The sequence below is a fragment of the Mus musculus genome, chromosome 4 (genome assembly GCF_000001635.26).
Source record: "Mus musculus strain C57BL/6J chromosome 4, GRCm38.p6 C57BL/6J".
In the NCBI taxonomy this organism is placed as follows: Eukaryota; Metazoa; Chordata; class Mammalia; order Rodentia; family Muridae; genus Mus; species Mus musculus.
This window is the reverse complement of record NC_000070.6, coordinates 151,945,696-151,966,572: the sequence shown is the minus strand read 5'-3', so window position 1 is coordinate 151,966,572 and position 20,877 is coordinate 151,945,696. Positions and strand designations below refer to the sequence as shown.

Genomic DNA, 20,877 nt, shown 5'->3' with positions numbered 1-20,877 from the left:
TCCTCCTGCCTGCACCCCAGGGGCTGGGATTATGGGGGTGCTACCACGCCTGCAGGATTCAATGTTTTGACAGATGATGACATTCACTGAACCATCGCCAAATTAAAGACAGGATGGTCCTATCACCCCAGAAGTAACTCAGTGTCCCCAAGAAGGGGGGCTGTGCGAGCACAGACTTACGACAGACATAAGTGACGGCCTCGTGGGAGCCTAACGAAGGAGCAAGGAAGAGGCCACTTGGGGCTGCAGAGGGCCATGGAGAGCTGCTGTTTGGAGCCGGATCCTTTAAAGCCTAGGATCTGGTTTAGTGGTGCACAGCCACAGCCCCAGCTGCTGCAGGCAGGAGGATCTTTTGAGCCCTCAAAGACACTGTAAGCAAACACCCTCATCCTGAAAATGTTTCTCCCCAACTCTGTGCTTTCAGAGGGCCTGGATAGCTCTCTCTTCTTGGCTACAAGGTGAAGGACTCCTTATGTCTCCCACATGTGCTGCTGCAGGCCTCAGAGCAGAGCCAACAGCCAATTCTGTACAGACCTGGTCTTGGTTTTGTTTTTGGTTTTTTGGAGACAGGGAGATCCACCTGCCTCTGATTCCTAAGTGCTGGGATTCAAGGCGTACGCCACCACTGCCCGGCAGACCTGTTCTTGCTTTTCTTTTAGAGACAGGGTTTTGCTTGCTATGTGGTCCTGGCTGGCCTATGATTTAAAACCCAGACTAGGGCTGGAGAGATGGCTCAGTGGTTAAGAGCACGGACTGCTCTTCCAGAGGTTATGAGTTCAAATCCCAGCAACCACATGGTGGCTCACAACCATGTGTAATGAGATCTGACGCCCTCTTCTGGTGTGTCTGAAGACAGCTACAGTGTACTTATATATAATAAACAAATAAATCTTTAAAAAATAATTTAAAAAAAAAGTAAAGCCGGGCGTGGTGGCACACGCCTTTAATCCCAGCACTTGGGAGGCAGAGGCAGGCGGATTTCTGAGTTCGAGGCCAACCTGGTCTACAAAGTGAGTTCCAGGACAGCCAGGACTGTACAGAGAAACCCTGTCTCGAAAAACCAAAAAAAAAAAAAAAAAAAAAAACAAACCTCAAACTAGCTGGTCCTAAACTTGTGGCAACGCTTCTGCTCCTTGAATGCCAGGATTACAGGCACAGGCCAACATAAGCAGCTAAGATACTTTGTGTTTGTTAAGTCAACTCTACTGGGAGTTCATTACAGCGATAAGACTCACACAGGAGTAGGAAACGGCAGAAAGGGTCTCAGAGGGTTGTCTGGGACCACACCATCTTCACCTTGTTGGCCTACCCATGAGCCAAGACTTTCCATGAAGTATTGCCACCAGCAACAGCAGCTTTGAGTTAGGATTCCAGATTGGAGCCTGGAGCCTGGAGCCGGGAGCCAGGAGCCGGCGAAGGTTCTTACCGCTGCCAAGCCTGACAGCCTGCGTTCAATCTCCAGAATCCATGATGGAAGGGAAGGAAGGGCTGAGCAGAGCAAGTGATCCTGACTTTCACACAGATGCACCACAGCCCTCCAAACAAAAATGTATTTACAGAAGATGGCAGAGCGGCCCTAACAGGTTACACTCACCTCCTTTAGGGAACCTATCCTGTGTCTTCCACCTAACGTGTGGGGAGCTGAAGCCCAGCAAGGCTCCCCATCCTCTCCCGTCAATGTCTTCTGACTTTACTGAGTCCCCTGTGCCCATGTACACACGCACGTGAAGAAGCCAGAGGAGGGCATCAAGTGTCCTGCTTCTCTCGACCTGCTCCTTTAAGGCAGGGTCTCTCCCGAGCCTCCTGTCACATGACAGTTATTTGGTGTGATTCCAAGCTTCACTGTGCTCAGTCCAGTCCACTCGGCAGTCACCACACACAGTCAGCAAGGCAGTTCAATCCAGAAGAAACCATGAGGCTTGCCAACCAGCCCCAGGAACCTCATGAGAAGTTCTTTGATGAGTTTCTCTCTATGAAGTCACCACAAGTGCAGCTCAACAACTCAATGTAAGGCGAACCAATACATGTGTGCTGTCAGCGAAGAACAGAGAGGCGAAGCAAAGTGACCCGACCTGGCGCTCCCACTGCTGTGGGGTCGTATTTATATTCTTTCTAACCATCATGTGTCCTTTCATATGTCCGTTTCAGCAAAACATCCTGTCACTTGTGTGTCCCAGCAAAACATCATCTGACAAAACTGACTTTCCAAAGAAGCCAGAAGTTTCCACTTCAATCCGTCTTTTTCTTTAATTTGGTATTTTTCTGACAATCTCTCACCTCACATGCCATAAAACACAAATAAAGGCAGCAGCTGCGCTGGCAGCTCCTGAGAACTCTACGGCGTCTGCTGCTTGGTGACGGGTTGCTGTCATGACACATTCTTCAGACAGTATTAAAATCATTAAAAATTATTAACATATTAATGCATTTCATCTTCTCAGAAATCTATACTTACAAGTCTTTGCTCTCCCTCCTTCCTGGCACATGCGAGGCAAGCGCTCCACCACTCAGCTACCTCAATAACTCCAGTCATGGCTGGAGACAAGATCTAAGTTGTTCCGGTTGGCCTTGAACTCTGACCCCCTGAGCACTGAGGACTATACAGCAGAGCTGTAAGCCTGGCTCAGACTTCCTTCTTAAATTGTCATTTATTATTTTTTAGGTTTTCTTCTTTTGAAACAGGGTCTTCTTGCTACTCGCACAATCCAGGACAGTCTTAAACTTAGATAAACCCTCCTCTGTTCCTGCTTTCCAAGTGCCCACATTAGAGTGACATGTCCCCAACCCTGCTGAGGCGGGGTGTGTGTGTGTGTCTGTCTGTCTGTCTGTCTGTCTGTGTCTGTGTGTCTCACTGTATTGCTCAGGCTGGCCTAGAGTTCCTGGTCAAGCCCCTTTTGGTCTTTGGGATCAGAGGTGTGTGCACCACTCGCTCAGCTCTAAGAGCTGGTCAGTCTTGAAACACCAAGGGATTTGCAGTCACTGAAAACAAAGGAATATTCCAAGACACACCAGTTTATGAGGGAAAACTAGAACCACACATGTTCTCTGATGGTTTGAAAGAGATCTTGAATGCTACTGATAGCCTTTTGGCATGTCAATTTAGGACAAGGGAGAGTCTGTAAGGTACAATTGGCACTTGCAACTAGTTAAAACTTGTATTTCATTCTGGAGTGGACCGGGTTAGCCCACAGGGTTAGTGTCTACACTTGATGACACATCCAATAGATCATAAATACAATTTGCCTTAAAATCACCAAAGACTGTTCTGAATGGAGGCAAAGACAATGCCCACGAACAACACCTCCATACTCTAACATGAAGACATTTTAAACGGAAAAATTATTTTGGAGACAAAGAGTTTTATGTAACCATAAAGGCTTTGAATTTGCTATGTGGATGAGGCTGGCTTTGAGCTTCTAATTCTCTTGCCTTACTTCTCAAGAGCTGGAATTACACCACCATGATTAATATTAACCTCCTGCCCCCCACCCCCCACAACACGTGCATAACCACAATTTAAAAAGAAGGAAGGAAAAGCAGGGTGGAGGCGTGGGTGTGACCACTGCTGGTCAGGCATAAGAAACTGCTTCATCTGGGGACAGTGCTGTTTGGGGGAGCCTAGATATGCAAATCAAGGTGAGTACCCAAGAACTCACATGCTGAGAGGAATTCCAAGCTGGCTCAGAGCTGAAAGGAGAAGATGCCAGGTCATACCCAACTCTGGCGGCTACACCAGGCTATCCCAGGTGAACAGAGGCTTGCATGCAGAAGCCATTACCAATTCTGGGCTTGTTTGAATGCTGAAATACTAGCTAGCTCTTGGGAAGCTAAGGCAGGAGAATTGTAGTAAGTTCCAGACTAGTATGAGTTACAAACCGAGTTCAAGGCCAACCTGATCTACCTAGGTACCCTTGCTCAAAAAGAAACCAACCAACCAACCAAGCTTTCTTCAACATACGTGAGTGGTAAGACCCAGACACCATCTGACTACACCTGCAGGGAGGTGTCAGCCCAGTGCTAGCCAGTGGAGTCTAGTCAACCCCAGAAATGATGAGAACAATTCAAATTGTGGCAGGCTGAGGATATAGTTCGCTTGTAGAGTCTGGATGTATAGGGCTCTAGATTCCTTTTCAACAATTCTACCACCACAGGTGCAGGCCAACTGTTGTGGACATGACTTTAATCGCAGCACCACATCTGGGTCTGAAAGCTTTCAAATAGTATATACTCAGCAAGGCATGATGGTACAGGCCTGAAATCCTAGCAATCGGGACAATGAGACAAGAAGATCATGATTTCCAGGTCAGCCCAGGCTATAAGCAAGACCTTTTATAAACAAAAGCACAGACACGAACTCCACACTGACAACCAAGTGATGATTCAGCAGAGGGAGAGTAGCCATTAGAAACCTAGAACTGCGCTGCAGTCGTCACTTTCAGCTGCCCTGCTGCTCTTAAGGCACAATAACTAAGAACTCCAACTGGTAACTTCAGACTCAACAGCCGTGGCGCTGACCCAAATCTATGGGAAACAATAAACTGGAGAGGTGACACGAGCCGAGGACAAAGCTGAGCACGGTGACAACCCGACTGATGAATTAACTGTCCTGGAAATGGCTACTCAGGTCACCCTGAGTTGACTGAGGTGTCTTTTCATTCCCGAGGGCCCAGATGCTCTTTAGTCTTCAGGAAATACACTTGGCAGACAGTGTGCTGCAATACCAGAGTAGGAGGGTTTCTCCCCACGTGCCCACAGGCTGCAGCTTAGCAGCAACTATTCACTTCCAACACCGTAGGTTTTCTTATGACAAGTCACAGGTTTGAGAGGAGCAAAGTTACACTGAGTTCTGACAGGCTCCAGCATACACGACTAAAGCAAATATGGACCACTGGACACCCGACCGAGTGGTCAGATGTCTGCTGAAGCTTCAGGCTAAGTGTGTGTACCCTAAAGCATACTTTTGTAAAAGCAAAAAGGCATTTACAAAGAACAAAATCTTTTTAACCTCTACCACCATTTTTAAGCCACAGACTTGGTTCTATATAGCTCTGGCTGGCCTCAAACTCCACCTGTCTCTACCTCCCTAGTGCTGGAATTAAAGGTGTGTGCCAGCACAACTGGTCACAGTTTTGGTAATTTTGTTTGTTTGAAAGGAGCCCTAGATGGCCCGAAAAGCACAATTAATCTAGGCCGACCTTGAACTTGTGGCTATCCTTCTGTCCCTAAAATCAAACCAATAACCTTGCATTCTGTCTTTCTGATACCCAGCTTTCCATCATGAAGCCGTCACACTTAAAGAGGAGAGAGCACACCTGGGTACTCAGCTCTGGAGCGGGCTTGTGTGTTGCTGAGCTCTAGGCAACCGTTCATGGCTGACTTTATCTGTATGTATATATATATATATATATATATATATATATATTTTTTTTTTTTAATTTAATTTAATTTTAATTTTTTTTTTTTTTTGGAGATAGGATTTCTCTGTGTAGCCCTGGCACTCTATAGACCTGGGTAGCCTCAAACTCACAGATTTCTGCCTGCTTCTGCCTCCTGAATGCTGGGAAAGGCGTGCACCAGCATGCCCAACATCAAAACATTCTTCTTTTGAATTTTACAAAACTCAAAAGGAAAGCGCCACTCTTAGCTCTAGGCTGCACACTACAGAATGGGGTGCAGTTTGCTGACATGCTGTAGACACAATGGCCACCAGAGAACCAGGTGACAGGTAGCCAGCCCTCCCACAGCAGGAAGGACTCCTGGAAGCTGAGCTGCCATGCAGCTGGCAGAGCGAGATCCTTGACTCAGACCTCTGTAACACTGGGTGTGTATGGGCTGAAGATCCACCCCGCAGTAAGGAGATTAGCACTACCCTCCCCAATCCCCCTTGAGGCTGGTGATAACTAGCCTATGGGGCTCCACCCAGGTTTCTGTTTATTCAGCCAAGCCACTCAGGAGAATGTGCCAAGTGCACCCAGCCAAGAGAGAGCTCCATTCACAGCCATGTGCATGGTCTCCTGCTTCTTTTCCCTTCGCTAGCCACCACTGCTCCTTCCTGAGAGAAACCACAGCTGACAGACTTGTAGCAGTCTTCACTTTCTCATTAATGGTTATCTCTTTGAGACAGATCCTTACAATTTCAACAGTGACTCTTTATTAACTGAAAGCCTCCCAAAAGGCAATGTGGTGACTCGGTCCCCAGCTAGCAGCACTGACTGAGGAGGCTCAGGTGTCCAGCCTGGTTGGAGGGATTTAAAGTCTCCCAACACCTGCGGTTCGTCCTCTTGGCTTCCTGCTCTGGTCATGTCTACCTCTCCCTCACTGCCAATGTTGCCATCCTTTCTTTCGAGACAGGGTTTCTCTGTGTAGCCCTTGCTGTCCTTGAACTCAGAAATCCGCCTGCCTCTGCCTACCAAGTGCTGGGATTAAAGGCATGCGCCACCACTGCCCAGTCAATGTTGCCATCCTCTGTGGACTCTTATCCCTCTAAACCACAAACCTCAACTAGCTCTTGTTTCTCTGAGGTGCCCTGTCGTGGTGTTGTATGACAGCACAAATGCTAAGTGGACAGGCAGCTCTGGTGGTGATGAACAGCCACAGACCCATTCAGTATCTGACAGCCAGGACCACGTAGGCTTTACAATCGTTGGAAGGAACAGCTAGGAATGTGTCAGCCCGGGAAGAGCCTCGGCCCACTGCAGCCTGCCACTCCTGCAAGGATCTGAGGCCTAAAGGCAATGCAGCCAGTTCTTTACTGCAACAAGCCCCAGGGCTGGATCAACTCCTCACACTACAGCCACATTTTCATTCTGCATGGGATCCTCTCTAGCCTACCCTCTGCCACTGAGCACAACAAACATGGGCGCCAAGGGTTTCCTCCTGTCCCATCTGGTCGCCAAGGTCGGCTGCCTTTATGACTCCAAGACCGCATCCACAGCACAGACTGAAGCCACAGCAGCCTCATCCTGATGGCTGGGCTCTGCCCTGGAATCTAAGCAATCAACTTGGGGTGGGGGTGGGGCACGCATGAACACGTGTGTGACATGTGAAAGTCAGAAGACAACTTTTGTGAATGAACTCTATCTCATGGACCCTGGAAGTCAAACTAAGGTTGTCAGAATTGGTCGCAAAATACCTTTACCATTGAGCCATCTGCTCAGTCCCATAACAGAATTTCAAAAAAAAAGAAAAAAGGCGGTTGATGCCTTTATTCCCAGCTGGAGGCAGAGTATTTTATCTGTGATTTGAAGGCCAGCATGGCCTACAGAGTGAGTTCCATTCCAGGACAGCCAGGGCTACACAAAGAGATCCTGTCTCAAAAAACAAAAACAGGGCTGGAGAGATGACTCAGTGGTTAAGAGCACTGACTGCTCTTCCAGAGGTCTTGAGTTCAATTCCTAGCACCCACATGGTGGCTCACAGCCATCTGTAATGGGACCTGATGCCCCCTTCTGGTGTGTCTGAAGACAGCTACAGTGTATGCCATGTCTTCATGTCTGAACACAACGAGCCTTCCTAACCTTGCTGGTTTCTATCAGTACTAGGAAACAATAATCTCTATGTAACTTCCACATAACAGGGTCAAAAACGAGACCCACGTCCATCCTCAGAGACAGCCGAGCTCTGTAAGCACAGGGAGGGATGCACAGAGGCCTGTGAGCGAGGCAGGGCTGCTTTGGGTCATGGCCACGTGGGGAGCTTTCTGGACAGACAGGAGTCGCACCGGCTCACACAACCTGAGACCCTCATCCGGCAGCTCGATTCCAAGCTGCAGGCTCTAAAAGGCAGTGTGGTGGGTCATACAAACCAGACACCCAGACCAGAAGGCAGGGGCAGAGTGGCCCAGTCAGAAGACCAATGTCATCAGCTGGACGCCAGAGTTCTGATTCCAATTACCCCACCCGGCTGTGACTGCATGACTGAAGCCCACTTGTGTTGGGGCTTGATGGGAGGGAGGTGCTCAGGTCCATAACGGGTAGCTGTGTCCACAGATCCACACCCATGGGTGGATTAAAAATATTCAGGAACATGTATTCATTCCCCATTTTCTTATCCTTATCCCTGAAGCAGAGCATAAAAACCGTTCAGTTATTTAAGTACTCTAAAGAGGGCATTTTGGGGGGTGGATGGAGAGGAGGGGATTGAAGCTATGACCCCACACATTACAGCCACATGCAGCTTCAGTAAGGAGCTCCACCCATAGCCTTAGGGATAATTCTGGGCCCAAGGGAAGCCCTGTATAGGTTCTATGATACACCACAGTATCTCCTCCAAGGGACCTACATGCCTGTGGGCTGTATCGGGAGAGGTCCTCTGGGAAACTGTCATTTATCTCATTCACTTTGTTTCATAGTACTAGGGACTGACCCCAGGGCCCTGGGCAAACACTACCACTAAGCTACTGTCCCAGACATGCCCCACCTAACTTTTATTGTCAGTCAGGGCCTCACTGAGCTTCCCAGGGTAGCCTTGAACTCATGGCAGTCCTACCTCAGCATTCCAAGTGCTGGGATTACAGGCGTTAGCCACCACCCCAGGTTCTTACACACTTTAAGAAGCAAGAGTCAAGCTGACACTCGTACTCTGGAGACAAAGACCTCCCATACTTTAATGTCCTACAGCACACACGCTAGGATGAACGTGACAGAGGGTCACCTCCTGTGACCCTAAGCTGCCACTGTTCACTCAGGAAAGCAACGATGCTTCCTACTACTCTGCCTCACTGCGAGACACAGGCGGCCTCAAGAGGCCATGGAAAGGCTACCGGCTCCTTATCATGACAGGAACAGGCTGTAGCAAGGCTATCCAGACACAAGGATAGGGCCCAGCCTGAACAGCAAACAGCACCCATTCACTGCTGGATAGGACTGAGCCAGAGTCAGTCAGTCAGTCAGTCAGTACAATGGCACCTCAAACTTAGTAAGATACCTGTTTGCCTCCTGGCTGGGGTCTAACTCAGAATGACCTCCTCAGGAGAAGGAAAAAGATACTGTACAGGAGGAAAAGGTAGCGAATGAATGAGGATTCCAGTCTAGAGACTGGGGTTCACGGCAGCAATGTCTGGGATGATGAAGGCAGAGGCCCCGTTTGGTACAAGCTAGATATGCCTTCCCAGACTAACTGGCACAGATGAGAGGACCACTGCCTCAGCGCTTGAGCTGTTGGCTACAGGCCTTAGGGGGCTTTCTGACTCTCCTCCACAACAGTGTCTGAGCACTTGTCTCTGCTACAGCTCGAGCTGCCACCTTGTGGAACATTGCTTTGGAATAAGCAGCAAGGCCTTGCCCCACCTAGTTTTATATGCTGTCACTTCAAAAAATGTCATTATTTCAACCTGGCTTTCCCAGGTCCTCTGAGGTGGCGCTGGCTACCTTGGGGTTCGTTCGCTGTTGTAGTCTCCTCTCTTCGCGCTCTCTCTGGAGTCTCTCAAACTCCTCTCTGATCTCGGCTGGGGTTCTCTTTCTTTCCACCACCTGTGAACAGAATTGAGGACACAGCGTGAGGGCCAGGACACCTGGAGAGCTGGACTCTTGTCTGCCGTGCACATAACAGCTAGGGGCCAGCATGGCCACCCTTGGGAGGAGAGCAAGGCTCTGCTGGCTTCTGGGCTCTCCAGAGACCGACGTTCTTTATTTTAGTAACCTCTCAGAAGCTGTAGGAACCATCAAAGGAAATTCTACAGTTCAAATTCTGCATCAAGAAATCAATGAGGCACCCTGTGGGTTACAGAACTTGGGATCTCTAGTCCCGTGAGGGATGGCTGGGTGCATAAGAATCCCGTCTGCACGACAGGAGGCCCAGCACTGAGCTGCCAGTGATGCTGTAGTCTCGGGAATCAACAGCAGACAACATGAAAGTCACGTGAACATTGGGAGGTTGTCTGTGACCAACCAGGGCACTCGAGCACGTGACAGGAAGGCCATGAGGCTGAGGTTTCAGAAGCGGAGCTTCATGAAGAGAGGAAGGCCACGGTGGACATGAGGTACCCCACTTCTGAGGACACTGCTTCCAACTGCCCACGCCCACCCCCCAGGAGAAGTATAGAGTGTGGGAGCAGGGTGGACAGCGTGGAGCTGGGGCTCAGACCTTGGCAGAAGGAACAGACAGCTGCTGCAGCTGTAAGGCTCCAGGGAAGAGCCCAGAGCTCTGTTCCTTCTGCGTGTGCCCATACTCTACACAGCTGCGGTAGAATCAGATCCAACTGTCCCTCCAAAACAGTGGGGACATTTCCTGGGCACAGGCATCTCCTTGTCACCCATAAGCCTCTGTCATCAGGGTTCACTGACACTCTGACACTCATGGGTGGTCAGGGGGAGGACAGCCCTGCATGTGGTGTCCAGAACCTTAGCTGTACGCTGGATAAGCCCCCCTGGACTATCTCCCTAGCTGCCTGTGAACTCATAGAAGCCCCCCCTGTTCACCTGGACCAGTCCCCAGTCACCGTCCAGGGCTAGTCACAGAGACCCATGAAGAAGGGAAGAGGGCCATCACTGGGACCAGTGGGGGAGTGGGCAGCTCACCTCCAGGGAATGTCCACAACCACAGTCTCTAGGCATTGTTGGCTCTAAAAAGTCTAGGATCCTAAGTCAGCTCTTTTTTTTTTTTTTTTTTTTTTTTTTTTGTGGGAGGAGTTATTCTGAGATAGGTCTCTCTGTAGAGCCCTGGCTGTCCTGGGACTTATTGTAGAGACCAGGCTGGCCTTAAACTCACAGAGGTTCACCTATCTGTGCTCCTCATAGAGTACCAGGACTAAAGGCATGTACCACCACACCTGATTCAATGTTAATATATTTTTTTAATTTTTTCTTTTCTTTTTTATTGGATTCTTTCTCTCTCTCTCTCTCTCTCTCTCTCTTTCTGGTTCTTTTTTTTTTTTTTTGAGACAGGGTTTCTCTGTATAGCCCTGGCTGTCCTGGAACTCACTTTGTAGACCAGGCTGTCCTCGAACTCAGAAATCCGCCTGCCACTGCCTCCCTAGTGCTGGGATTAAAGGCGTGCGCCACCACACCCGGCTCAATTTTTTTCTTAATTTTTAAATTTTTGTTTTTTACATTTGGGTGTTTTGTTAAAATGAATATCCACACCACTCATGTGAGTCACAGACAGTTAGTTGTAAGCCACCATGTAAGTGCTGGGATTTGAACCTAGGTCCTCTGGAAGAGTAGCCAGTGCTCAAAATGGCTGAGCCATCTCTCCAGCCCCAATGTCAGGTCTCACATGGCCAGGTCTGCAAGGTCAGCATTGCATGTTCTTTTTTTTTTTAAAGATTTATTTATTTATTTATCATATATGAGTACACTGTAGCTGTCTTTTAGACACACCAGAAGAGGGCATCAGATTCCATTACGGAGAGTTGTGAGCCACCATGTGGCTGCTGGGATTTGAACTCAGGACTGAGCCATCTGTCCAGCCCAGCACTGCACACTCCTATAGGCAGATCCAGACTGTTCAGGTGTCGTGGATTCCCAGTAATCAGCAGCCCGCACTTACTCTCACACTGTCTTAGTCGTCTCTGCTCTATGACGGTTTGACATCTCCCTCCAGATACTGGCTGTATTACAGCGTTTCACAGAGGTTAACTTTCTTAGACACTCTTCCAGGGGAAATGGACAATGTACCTGGCTGCAGACTGCAGGTGACACAGGCCTGTGTGAGCAGTCTGACGGCAGGCTGAGTATGGTTTCCACTCCACCTGCAGCAACGATGAATGCTGACACTGTCCAAGTATTCATAGTTCAGTCTAACTTTCTCAACTTTCAACCTGGGCACTGGCACCACACTGCTAGCCAGCTCCAGGCACTCAGCTGGGGGCTATCTATTGGTCTACAAAGCAAGTTCTAGGCCTCCCAGAGCTTCATAGTCAGACCCTGCCTAAAAAAAAAAAGGAGCCAGGCATGGTGGCACACGCCTTTAATCCAGCACTTGGGAGGCAGAGGCAGGTGGATTTCTGAGTTCAAGGCCAGCCTGGTCTACAGAGTGAGTTCCAGGACAGCCAGGGCTACACAGAAAAACCCTGTCTCGAAACAACCAACCAACCAACCAAACAAACAAACAAAAAAACCAAACCAAATCAACCAACCAACCAAACAAACAAACAAAAAAGGCCCATTTTCCTCTCTAATATCCTCCATTAAAGGGAAGCGACATCACAGCTGAGGCCAGGTGCTCTGAGATGTTTGCGCTGAAGGCACTTCATATACTCACAAGGACCTTCATCCTCTACCAACTATCTAAATGTCAACTGCAGTAACAGGCTGTGACAGACACCCTTCAGCCACCAACAAAGACTGGTATTCTAAAAACATTAATAACACGCTGAGAAGAGTGCAGTGTCCTTCATGGAGCAAAAGCCACACTGTGGAGAAAGGCCACGAAAACACTCAAACCCAGCACAGCCATTCCTCGAAAGAACACGGGAGAGCGCACGTGAACATGAGTTAGGAGCGGGCCTCCGACTGACTGCATGTCTGGCACTGTTAATAACTCAAGATGCTTTCATTTGTTGGTTGGTTTGTTTTTCCCAGATCCTCTATGGAGCCAAGGCTGGTCTGGAACTCACTGTACCCAAGGCTGGCCTCCAATTAATCAATTAATGACTCTCCGGGTTCTGCTTTCCACAGCTGGGGATTCTCCTGAGCCATCTGCCTGGCTGTTTCTAGTGCAGAGTTACTTTGAAGTTCAGTTTCTTAGTTCCCTAAAATGATGCACATAGAGTCTATCCTCTCACCACCAGTGCCTGGCTCCACCCGCCTGCTGTCACACCTGCAGCCGAGTCTGCCTTGCTTCACGCCAGTGGGAGACACTCTGCTTGGATAAGAGGTAGTCACAGTCTAGCATGCTAGAGGATTCCACCATTCCAGGAGTGCTGAACAATGCCAGAAATCAAAACCCTAGTGGTGCCGAGGGCTCTGTAGCCAATGGCCCCCAGTACAGCCCTCAGCTCTGGTAACTGATGCGAGCAGTGTACGAAGTCTGTGAAGAGGGCCTGGAAACAACTGGACTCATTTCCCATTTGGGCAAATGAGGCAAAGCAACTACTGAGATTTCCAGGAAGCTAGAGGCCTGGAATCAGACGCCCACAGGAGCCAGGCAGGACACACAGGGCCTGTGCTGCAGAGAAGGGCTGGGGACGGTATGACGTGGAGGATGGGACAAAGTGTAAACACAGCCTAGTTCAAAGGGCAGGGCTCCCCAGAGGAACTCAGGTCCGATGCTGCTAGGCTGGGGCTTCAGACGCCAGCCACTGGAGATTCACACAGAACCTCCCAGGAAGGACTCAGGTCTCTGCAGCTACAGGCCACTGTGATGTGTCCATCAAAGCCCAGCTGCAGAGAGGTGGCGGCCATGAGCCCCACCAGAAATGTCAGTGCTGTTTCCTTCCCACCACAGCTCAAGCCTGAGACTGGCTTCAGGGTCAGAGGGAGAGACAGCATGAGGTCAAACACCACAAGCACTTCAGAGGGAGTTCTACATGAATGAGGAAGAGGACAGGGAACTGCCGGCCCCTGCACAGCTCTCGCTGATGTCTGATGGGACCCCATGAGACCTCAGTGCATTACAGCTAGGTCTGTCACAGCCCTAGGGCCGCTGTGGTGGTGGTGGTGGTGTACTTCATCATTCTCACAGACATCGCGGACTCCGTAGACTCAGCTTCTCTTACCTCCCATCCTTCCATCTCCAGGCCTCTCTTCCCGTATATATCATAGATAGCTCTTGTTTGGGGATCACTAAGCACTGCAATGGAAAAAAAAAAGAAAAATCAAACAATGTACAACATGAATTTCCCCTCAGTCCTGAAAAGCCAGTGTACAGGTCAGGAGGAAAGTGCTTCAAGAGACTCTCTGTCTGTCTGTCTGTCTTTTGCTGCATTCTGACAAATGTTCTCCCCTCCCCAGGCTACAGATGGGAAAAGCTGGGCTTCCCATAGGTCCGACAAGCTGCTAACTGCAGTCACAATGTATACAGGGTGCACTGCGCAGGAACAGGGCCCGTCTCTGGCAGCTCTAAAGCACAGACTTTTTCGTTCTGGTTTCAGACTTTAGTTTTTTGAGACAGTTTCAGGTAGACAAAGCTGGATTTGAATTCAATGTAGCTGGGAACATCCTAAACTTCCCAGTCCACTGCTCCCCCTGCTGAGTGCTGGAGGACAGGAGCTCAGCACGTCCCATGAGAATGGCTGGAGAAGGCTGCTCGACCCTCCCTCTCCGCTCTGTGGTGCACTCTGCAGCACACCACCAACAGCTCACTTACTGGGGAGCACTACTGATCCCCAAGACCTCTGCTTTTGGTGTACTTGTTTTTATTTGTAATCTTTTCAAATTACAATAATGTAGCTCAGGCTCAAATCCAGTGTACAGCCAACATCCCAATCCTCCTGCCTCGACCTGCCACGTGCTGGGGTCACAGGTGGGTGCTACCTCACCCATTTGAAAGTGGTTTTAAAATACGTGAGTACCATTCACAACACTGTTGGCCACATCAGCTAATGAGGAAAGGTCCCTCAGCAAGGGAAAGAGTCATCGAGACTCCCAAAGTTGTGTCTGCTGCCCCTGCTATGCTCTGACGTCTGCTGGAGATTTTTGCATTATTTCTTCGCTGAGGTTCCCAGACATTTTTAGGACTAGTTAAAAAGTGATGTAAGTTAGTCTGTCCATACTTAACCCAATGGAGAAGAAAAAAATGTGGGCCACTGGAAAACACAGAGCCAAACTTGTGGAGCTAAAGGGACTGAATAAGAAAGCACCCATCCAGGCCTCTGCTGAACAGGATGTGGGTGCAGCGCCTGCTGCAGCGCTTTCCCAGGGAGGCGGGCTTTCCGTTTACCTGCTTAAGCTACACAGCAAGCCCTGTGTACACCATGTGCACACTCGCGACAGCGACCCAGCTGAGCCACGGCAGCCCTTACACATCAGAACTTCGCAGGCTTTGGTCCCCACCAGACCACCTGCCTATGACACGCTGCCGCCTAATTTCTACTAGTCATTAAAACTCAAATTGTCCATGTTTTTCCAGCAGGTGTCCTGGAACTCATTCTGTGGACCAGGCTAGCCTTGGACTCTACCTGCTCCTGCCTCCCGAGTGTCGAGATTAAAGGTACGTGCCACCACCTCCTGGTCAGAATTTAGCTTGTTGGCAAAAAATGCTAAGGTAAAATATGCCACCCACTATTTGGCCTGTGGTGAGGAGTCTTGTCATGTTGAGACGCGTTATCTAACTTCTGGCCTCTAGTTAAGGACAGCTTATAGGGATCTGGAATGAGTAACTGATTTTTTTCTAATCTATAAATACCAAGAGTGACAATGTATTTTAGCTTTTATTTTTTAAAATCACTGTAAAATATTTTATCATTTCAAACACTTTAAAATGTCTAATTTGGTAGCATGAATCTCACCTGGCATTAGGAAGCCACCATTCTTTCCAGAACCTTCCACCTTCCCAGAGAAAACACATCCCAAGTTTTCTTCTTTTTGTGTAGGCCGTAAATCTAAGCTGAATGACTATTCGCATCAGCCTGCTCATACAGCTTTTGTTAGACCCTCTTTCACTGACTGATACGAAACCAATAAAACCACTCAAGTTAAAAAAAAGTCCTTGTAGCGTTTCACAAAATAAGGGAACAAAAGCAGCGGCTCTCCAAGCACCAGTCTGTCCTCCCACCCCAAGCACCAGTCTGTCCTCCCACCCCAAGCACCAGTCTGTCCTCCCACCCCAAGCACCAGTCTGTCCTCCCACCCCAAGCACCAGTCTGTCCTCCCACCCCAAGCACCAGTCTGTCCTCCCACCCCAAGCAGACCCCAGGAACCGGCTGCAGCATGGGCAGCCTCCATAGAGACCCCGCCTGTTTCTTCATCTGGACTCTCATTTTCTTCTTACTGGACACATATTGATTTCCAAAGCAAAAAAACGAGTCTTTCAAAGGGCGCTGTCAGTAAAAGGTACCAAACCAGGCACCTCTTTTATACACCTCTAAGGACTCCGGCTCTCTATCTTCTACAAATCAAGTCTCGTAAGAATGGAATGTCTGTGTGCATGAGGCCAGGTTCCCCACCGACCTTCATAAGCCTGGTGCACAAGGTTAAACAGCCGCTCCGCCTGGGATTTGAGCTCTGGGTCCCTGTGCTTGTCCGGATGGTAAAGCATACACAGCCTCCGGTAGGCAGCCTTCAGCTCTTCAGAAGAGGCCTAAGAAGAGAAATTCCATTAGAGGACAACAATCAATGGCACTTAAACACTATCATTATCAGAATCAGCCCTGGAACGGGGACTGTCAGCGCACTCCACGCTGCCCTCCGCACAGGACATAATCAAGTTATGCTTTATTTCCCCAATAAGGCTTCATTTCCACAGTTAATAAAGTGATCAATTATGTACATCAATAGCAACTGTGTTTGCTGGGGACAAGCTATCAGAGGGAATGAGAATGGCTGTCTGTCTCCACCTTGGCTTACACGCTGCCAGGTCCCACGTCAGCTAAGCCACCCACAGCAGACAGCACACAGGAGAGAACAGTGAGGCGCCATGGGCACAAGATGTCTGCTGAATCCTATCTGACAGGAAGGGCTTAGCACATACTGATTCTTGAAAGCCAAAGACATGGTGTAAAAGCAACACCCTCCTAATTCGGCCTCTGACGGTGAACATGGAGAATGTTCCATTTAGCCTGGAGCAGCCAGGGCCTACACAGGAAATGCAGTGAACAGTCTTCCCAGACAGACCTATGGGACATAGGCACGGAGTGCAGGAGCCAGCACAACCATCTTCTCCTTGGCTACGCAGCCGCCGAGAGCCCCTCCAGAGCCCTGCCACAGCCTGAGAACCATCAGTTTGGCCAGCCTGTCTCTGGGAAGGCCTAGAACCGGCATCCAAGACAATTGCCTATCACAGGTGATGCTGAAGTGCCCCACCCCCGCCAGCGCATCTTGACAAGGGAAGCACCCTGTGGGGGTCACTGGCTATGCACGAGGGACCCAAGAGATCAGCCATCTAGATGGAGATGGGACACCAAGGCTGATGATACTCTAGTGTCAGGTCCTCAAAAAGAGGTCCCAGGGACACAGTGAGCTCAGGGATAGATTGATAAAGAAAAGGTCACGTGACATTCCTCAATGCGGTATCGGCAACCTTCCCATTCCAGGACTAAGTTCTCTGGCCTGTGTGTCAGTAATAATCTCTGGTGGCATGATTTCCACACACTTCCCAGCAGCACACCAGGCAGGTGCGGAAAGCCAGATCCTGAGGCATCCCCAAAGGGAGACAGGTGCTGAGAAGGTGTGAAGTGGGCACAAGGCTTGCTGGCTACCTCCCAAAAGCCCAATGTGGCTGTTACCCAGGAAAGCAGAGGTGAGGCTGGACAGACTTGGCCGTGCACTGCCACTCTCAGTCAGGAGCTGCCAGGAGGTCCCTGTTAGCTGGTCCATCAGAAGAGGGTCAAGGATCAAGGGCAACAGCACTCTGCCTCTGAAAACTAGGCAGACTGACCCTCTGTCACCAATGTCTTCCTCTACCTCCTGTTCGGGGTAGCCTTGGGGACAGTGCTACAGAGCAGCTTTTAGCTGCCTGCCTCTCCTCCCTCTCCATCTGGTCACCTGTGCGACTTGCTGGGTAGTCTGGCTGAGGAGGCAGGTGCAGTGGCCTGTGTCTAGACCATGCTCTGTGATGCTGCACAAGAGAGCGTTCTAACGACACAGTGAGACAGCCCAACACACAGAAAAACTTACAAACGGTGGCTCTTCAGAACCAGCTGCTCTCTCCCTGTGAAACTCAGAGCCAAGACTGTCCCTTAGCTATAGTGAGGCATACACCAGCTCGCTCACATGCAAGCCAGGCAGTGCACAGCACCAGAGAGCAATCCCTGTCAGCACTGGGACATGGGAGGGACACCGCCCTGCTGTGAGAACAGTAGACCTGCACCACACCTACTGACTGCTCAGGCCTCATCAGTGCAGCGCTGAACCTTCTCTTGCTTCTTCCTGTCTGAGTCTTTCCCTGCTCATACTAATAACCACGCGACATACTTCTTGCATGTGACACACTTCTAACATGTCAACTGCAGGAAACCCTGCAATTGAATCACAATAGTAAACAGAAAACAAAACACACATCCTTCTGAGAGCTCACTGCTTTGACTCAAAATTAGTTACACATTCATTTCAGTAAATTTCTCTCTCCTCTATTTTGAGATAGTTCCTCCACTTAGCCCTGGCTGTCCTGGAACTTGGTCTGTAGACTAGGCTGGCCTAGAAGTCACAGACCCAACTGTCTCTGCCTCCCAAGTGCTGGGATTAAAGGCATGTGCCACTACTACTCTGCAGTTTTTTGTTTCTTAAAGATTATTTATGTGCTTGTATGCACACATGTGTGTAAAGGTGTCCCTGGACGCCAGGAGGAAGCACGAGGTTCTCTGGAGCTCATGTTACAGATGATTGTGAGCTGCCTGACACGGATGCTAGAAACTGAATTCCTGTTCTCTCCACTGCGCTTAGATTACTCAGGCCCTGCATTTATTTGAAAGCAAAAATTATTGTGTAAGCATGTTTCTATATATGGTACGTGTGCACATGAGGGTGCCACAGCGCACACAGAGGTCAGAGGGTAATTCTGTGGCGTCTATTCTCTCCTGCCACTTTTAACGTGGGTTCTAGGATCAAACTCAGGTTGTCAGGCTTAGGTAGCGGGTGCCTTTGCCTGCTGAGCCATCTTACCAGCTCCCTGGGTTTTTGAAATAGGTTACCATGTAGCCCAGCCTGGCCTCAATGTGATCTCATGTGCATTCTCTTACTTCCGCTCCCTCAGTGTTGGGATTATAGGTGAGAGACACTGTCTGGCCTTCTTCCTGAAAACGTCCTTCTTTCTTGTGTCTTATGAGAGTTACCAGTGTAGGATAAAATGGACCTGACTGACTCTAGGTTAGAAAGATGCTTCCTGGTTATTAAAATTAAGCCAAGTATCTGTGGAGCAGGAATCTAGTCTGCAACGCCACCTTTAATCATATTAATAAACGGCATAGAGTGCTATTGATTAAGTAATGGAAATGAGAAGTTTCATTTTTAATAAATATCACATTCAATAAAGGTTAGATTGGGCCTTTCATCACAACTGAGTAGTTAAGGTCACCAGTTCGATATTTCATAAATGATAACCTTTCTCACTACCATCCGGCTCCCGATGCCATTTCGGAAGGTAATGAGATGCCATTAAGAAGGGCACCTAGGCTACATTTATCTCTAAACTTCCACAGTAAAATCCAGAGATGTCCCAAGTTTAAAATCTGAAAGTTTGATAGCCCCAGCCATCTGAAGAGAATGTTAGGCCACAAATTAAGCCTCCATCCATCTTTTAACAAGATTTCTAGCTTTCATTGTGAGCATGAACCTAAGTGTGTAGCTGTCTGTCTGCGCCACATGTGTGCAGTGTGCACAGAAGCCAGAAAAGGGAGATGGTAGCTCCTTTGAAGCCAGGCTAGTGGTGGTTGTGAGCTGCTAACCATGGGTGCTAGGAACTAAGCTCGGGTCCTCTGCAGAACAGAGCAGCAAACACTCAAACTCCAACTCATCTGTCTAGCTCTGCAACAGATCTTGAAGATGGACACACAAAGAATCATTCCTATCACCCACATGAAATTAGAAGCCTATCAAAGCTTATCAAAGGAGACTGCATAAACCTGAGCTATAGATAACATACCACTCATACCTGAGTTATAGATAACATACCTCCCAGCCTTCAGGAACCAAAGAAGGAATCATAAGGCAGGTTAAATACTTAAAACACAGGAAAATAAAATACAATATGCCAAAACCTACAGGATGAATCAAAGGCAATATTAGGAGAAATTTGTAACTACATTACAAATTTCACTACATTAAAGCCATGAACTATGGCTGCGGAGGTGGCTCAGTGGTTAAGAGAGCTTACAGTTCAATCAGGACGGCCAGGGCTCAGAATCCAGCATCCATTTGACAAGCTGGTCACTCCTCCCACCTTCGTGTAACCTCTGGGAATGCACAGGTACATTCGCCCATGCTCATACATGTGTGCATACATTCACATAACTAAACCACCCACCCATCCACCTACCAAGAATGTCCTTGAAGTGTGCTACACGCTTGGTCCCCAGAGCTGATGATCAAGAGACTGGGCTGTGGAAGTTGCTGTGGCACGCCCTTGGGAAAAGGTCAGGGCCCCGGGCTGCTCCAGCTCCCGTTATCGTCCCTACAAGGCCTTTCTTTACCAGAGATGAACAGAAGCTGCTGACACCCTGCATCTATCTCCCAAGCAACAAGCTATATCCGCCTGCCTCTGCCTCCCGAGTGCTGGGATTAAAGGTGTGCGCCACCACACCCGGCTAATCTCAAGCATTTTATTATAGCAGCAGAAAAAAAGACTAACACAAAAACTAAATAAGGAAAAAAAAAAAAAACTTTAAAAGATGAAATCAGCCCGGAGTGGTGGCGCACGCCTTTAATCCTAGCACTCGGGGGAGGGGCAGAGGCAGGTGGATTTCTGAGTTCGAGGCCAGCCTGGTCTACAAAGTGAGTTCCAGGACAGTCAGGGCTACACAGAGAAACCCTGTCTCGAAAAACCAAAAAAAAAAAAAAAAAAAAAAAGATGAAATTACAAACAAAGGGAGGAACAAGCTCACAAACTCTTCAGGATATAGGCGTCAGAAATCAAGGTCTCTTAATGCAGCCAGGCATGATAGATCATGCCAGTAATTCCAGCATTCAAGAGCTAGATGAAGGAGGCCTGGATGAATTGTGGGCAAGCCTAGGCTATAAAATAAGACCATGTTTCAAACACCAAATAGTGTTCCTCAAACAAATGACAAAAATCACCCAACAACTAAGAGCATGGCCAGCGCAGGCTCACTCTTCTCAATCTACT

General features: G+C 48.9%; 1 protein-coding gene across 1 annotated transcript in view; it reads right to left on the bottom strand.

Annotated features, from left to right (window-relative positions):
* Positions 1–20,877, bottom strand: part of Dnajc11 (DnaJ heat shock protein family (Hsp40) member C11) — a 48,240-nt gene that overhangs the window by 15,387 nt on the left and 11,976 nt on the right. The window contains exons 2-4 of the mRNA NM_172704.3: positions 16,050–16,179; positions 13,658–13,731; positions 9,369–9,470 (exon numbers count right to left, since the gene is read on the bottom strand). Of these exons, the coding sequence (NP_766292.2) occupies positions 9,369–9,470; positions 13,658–13,731; positions 16,050–16,179 (306 nt within the window). The remainder of the gene's footprint in view (positions 1–9,368; positions 9,471–13,657; positions 13,732–16,049; positions 16,180–20,877) is intronic.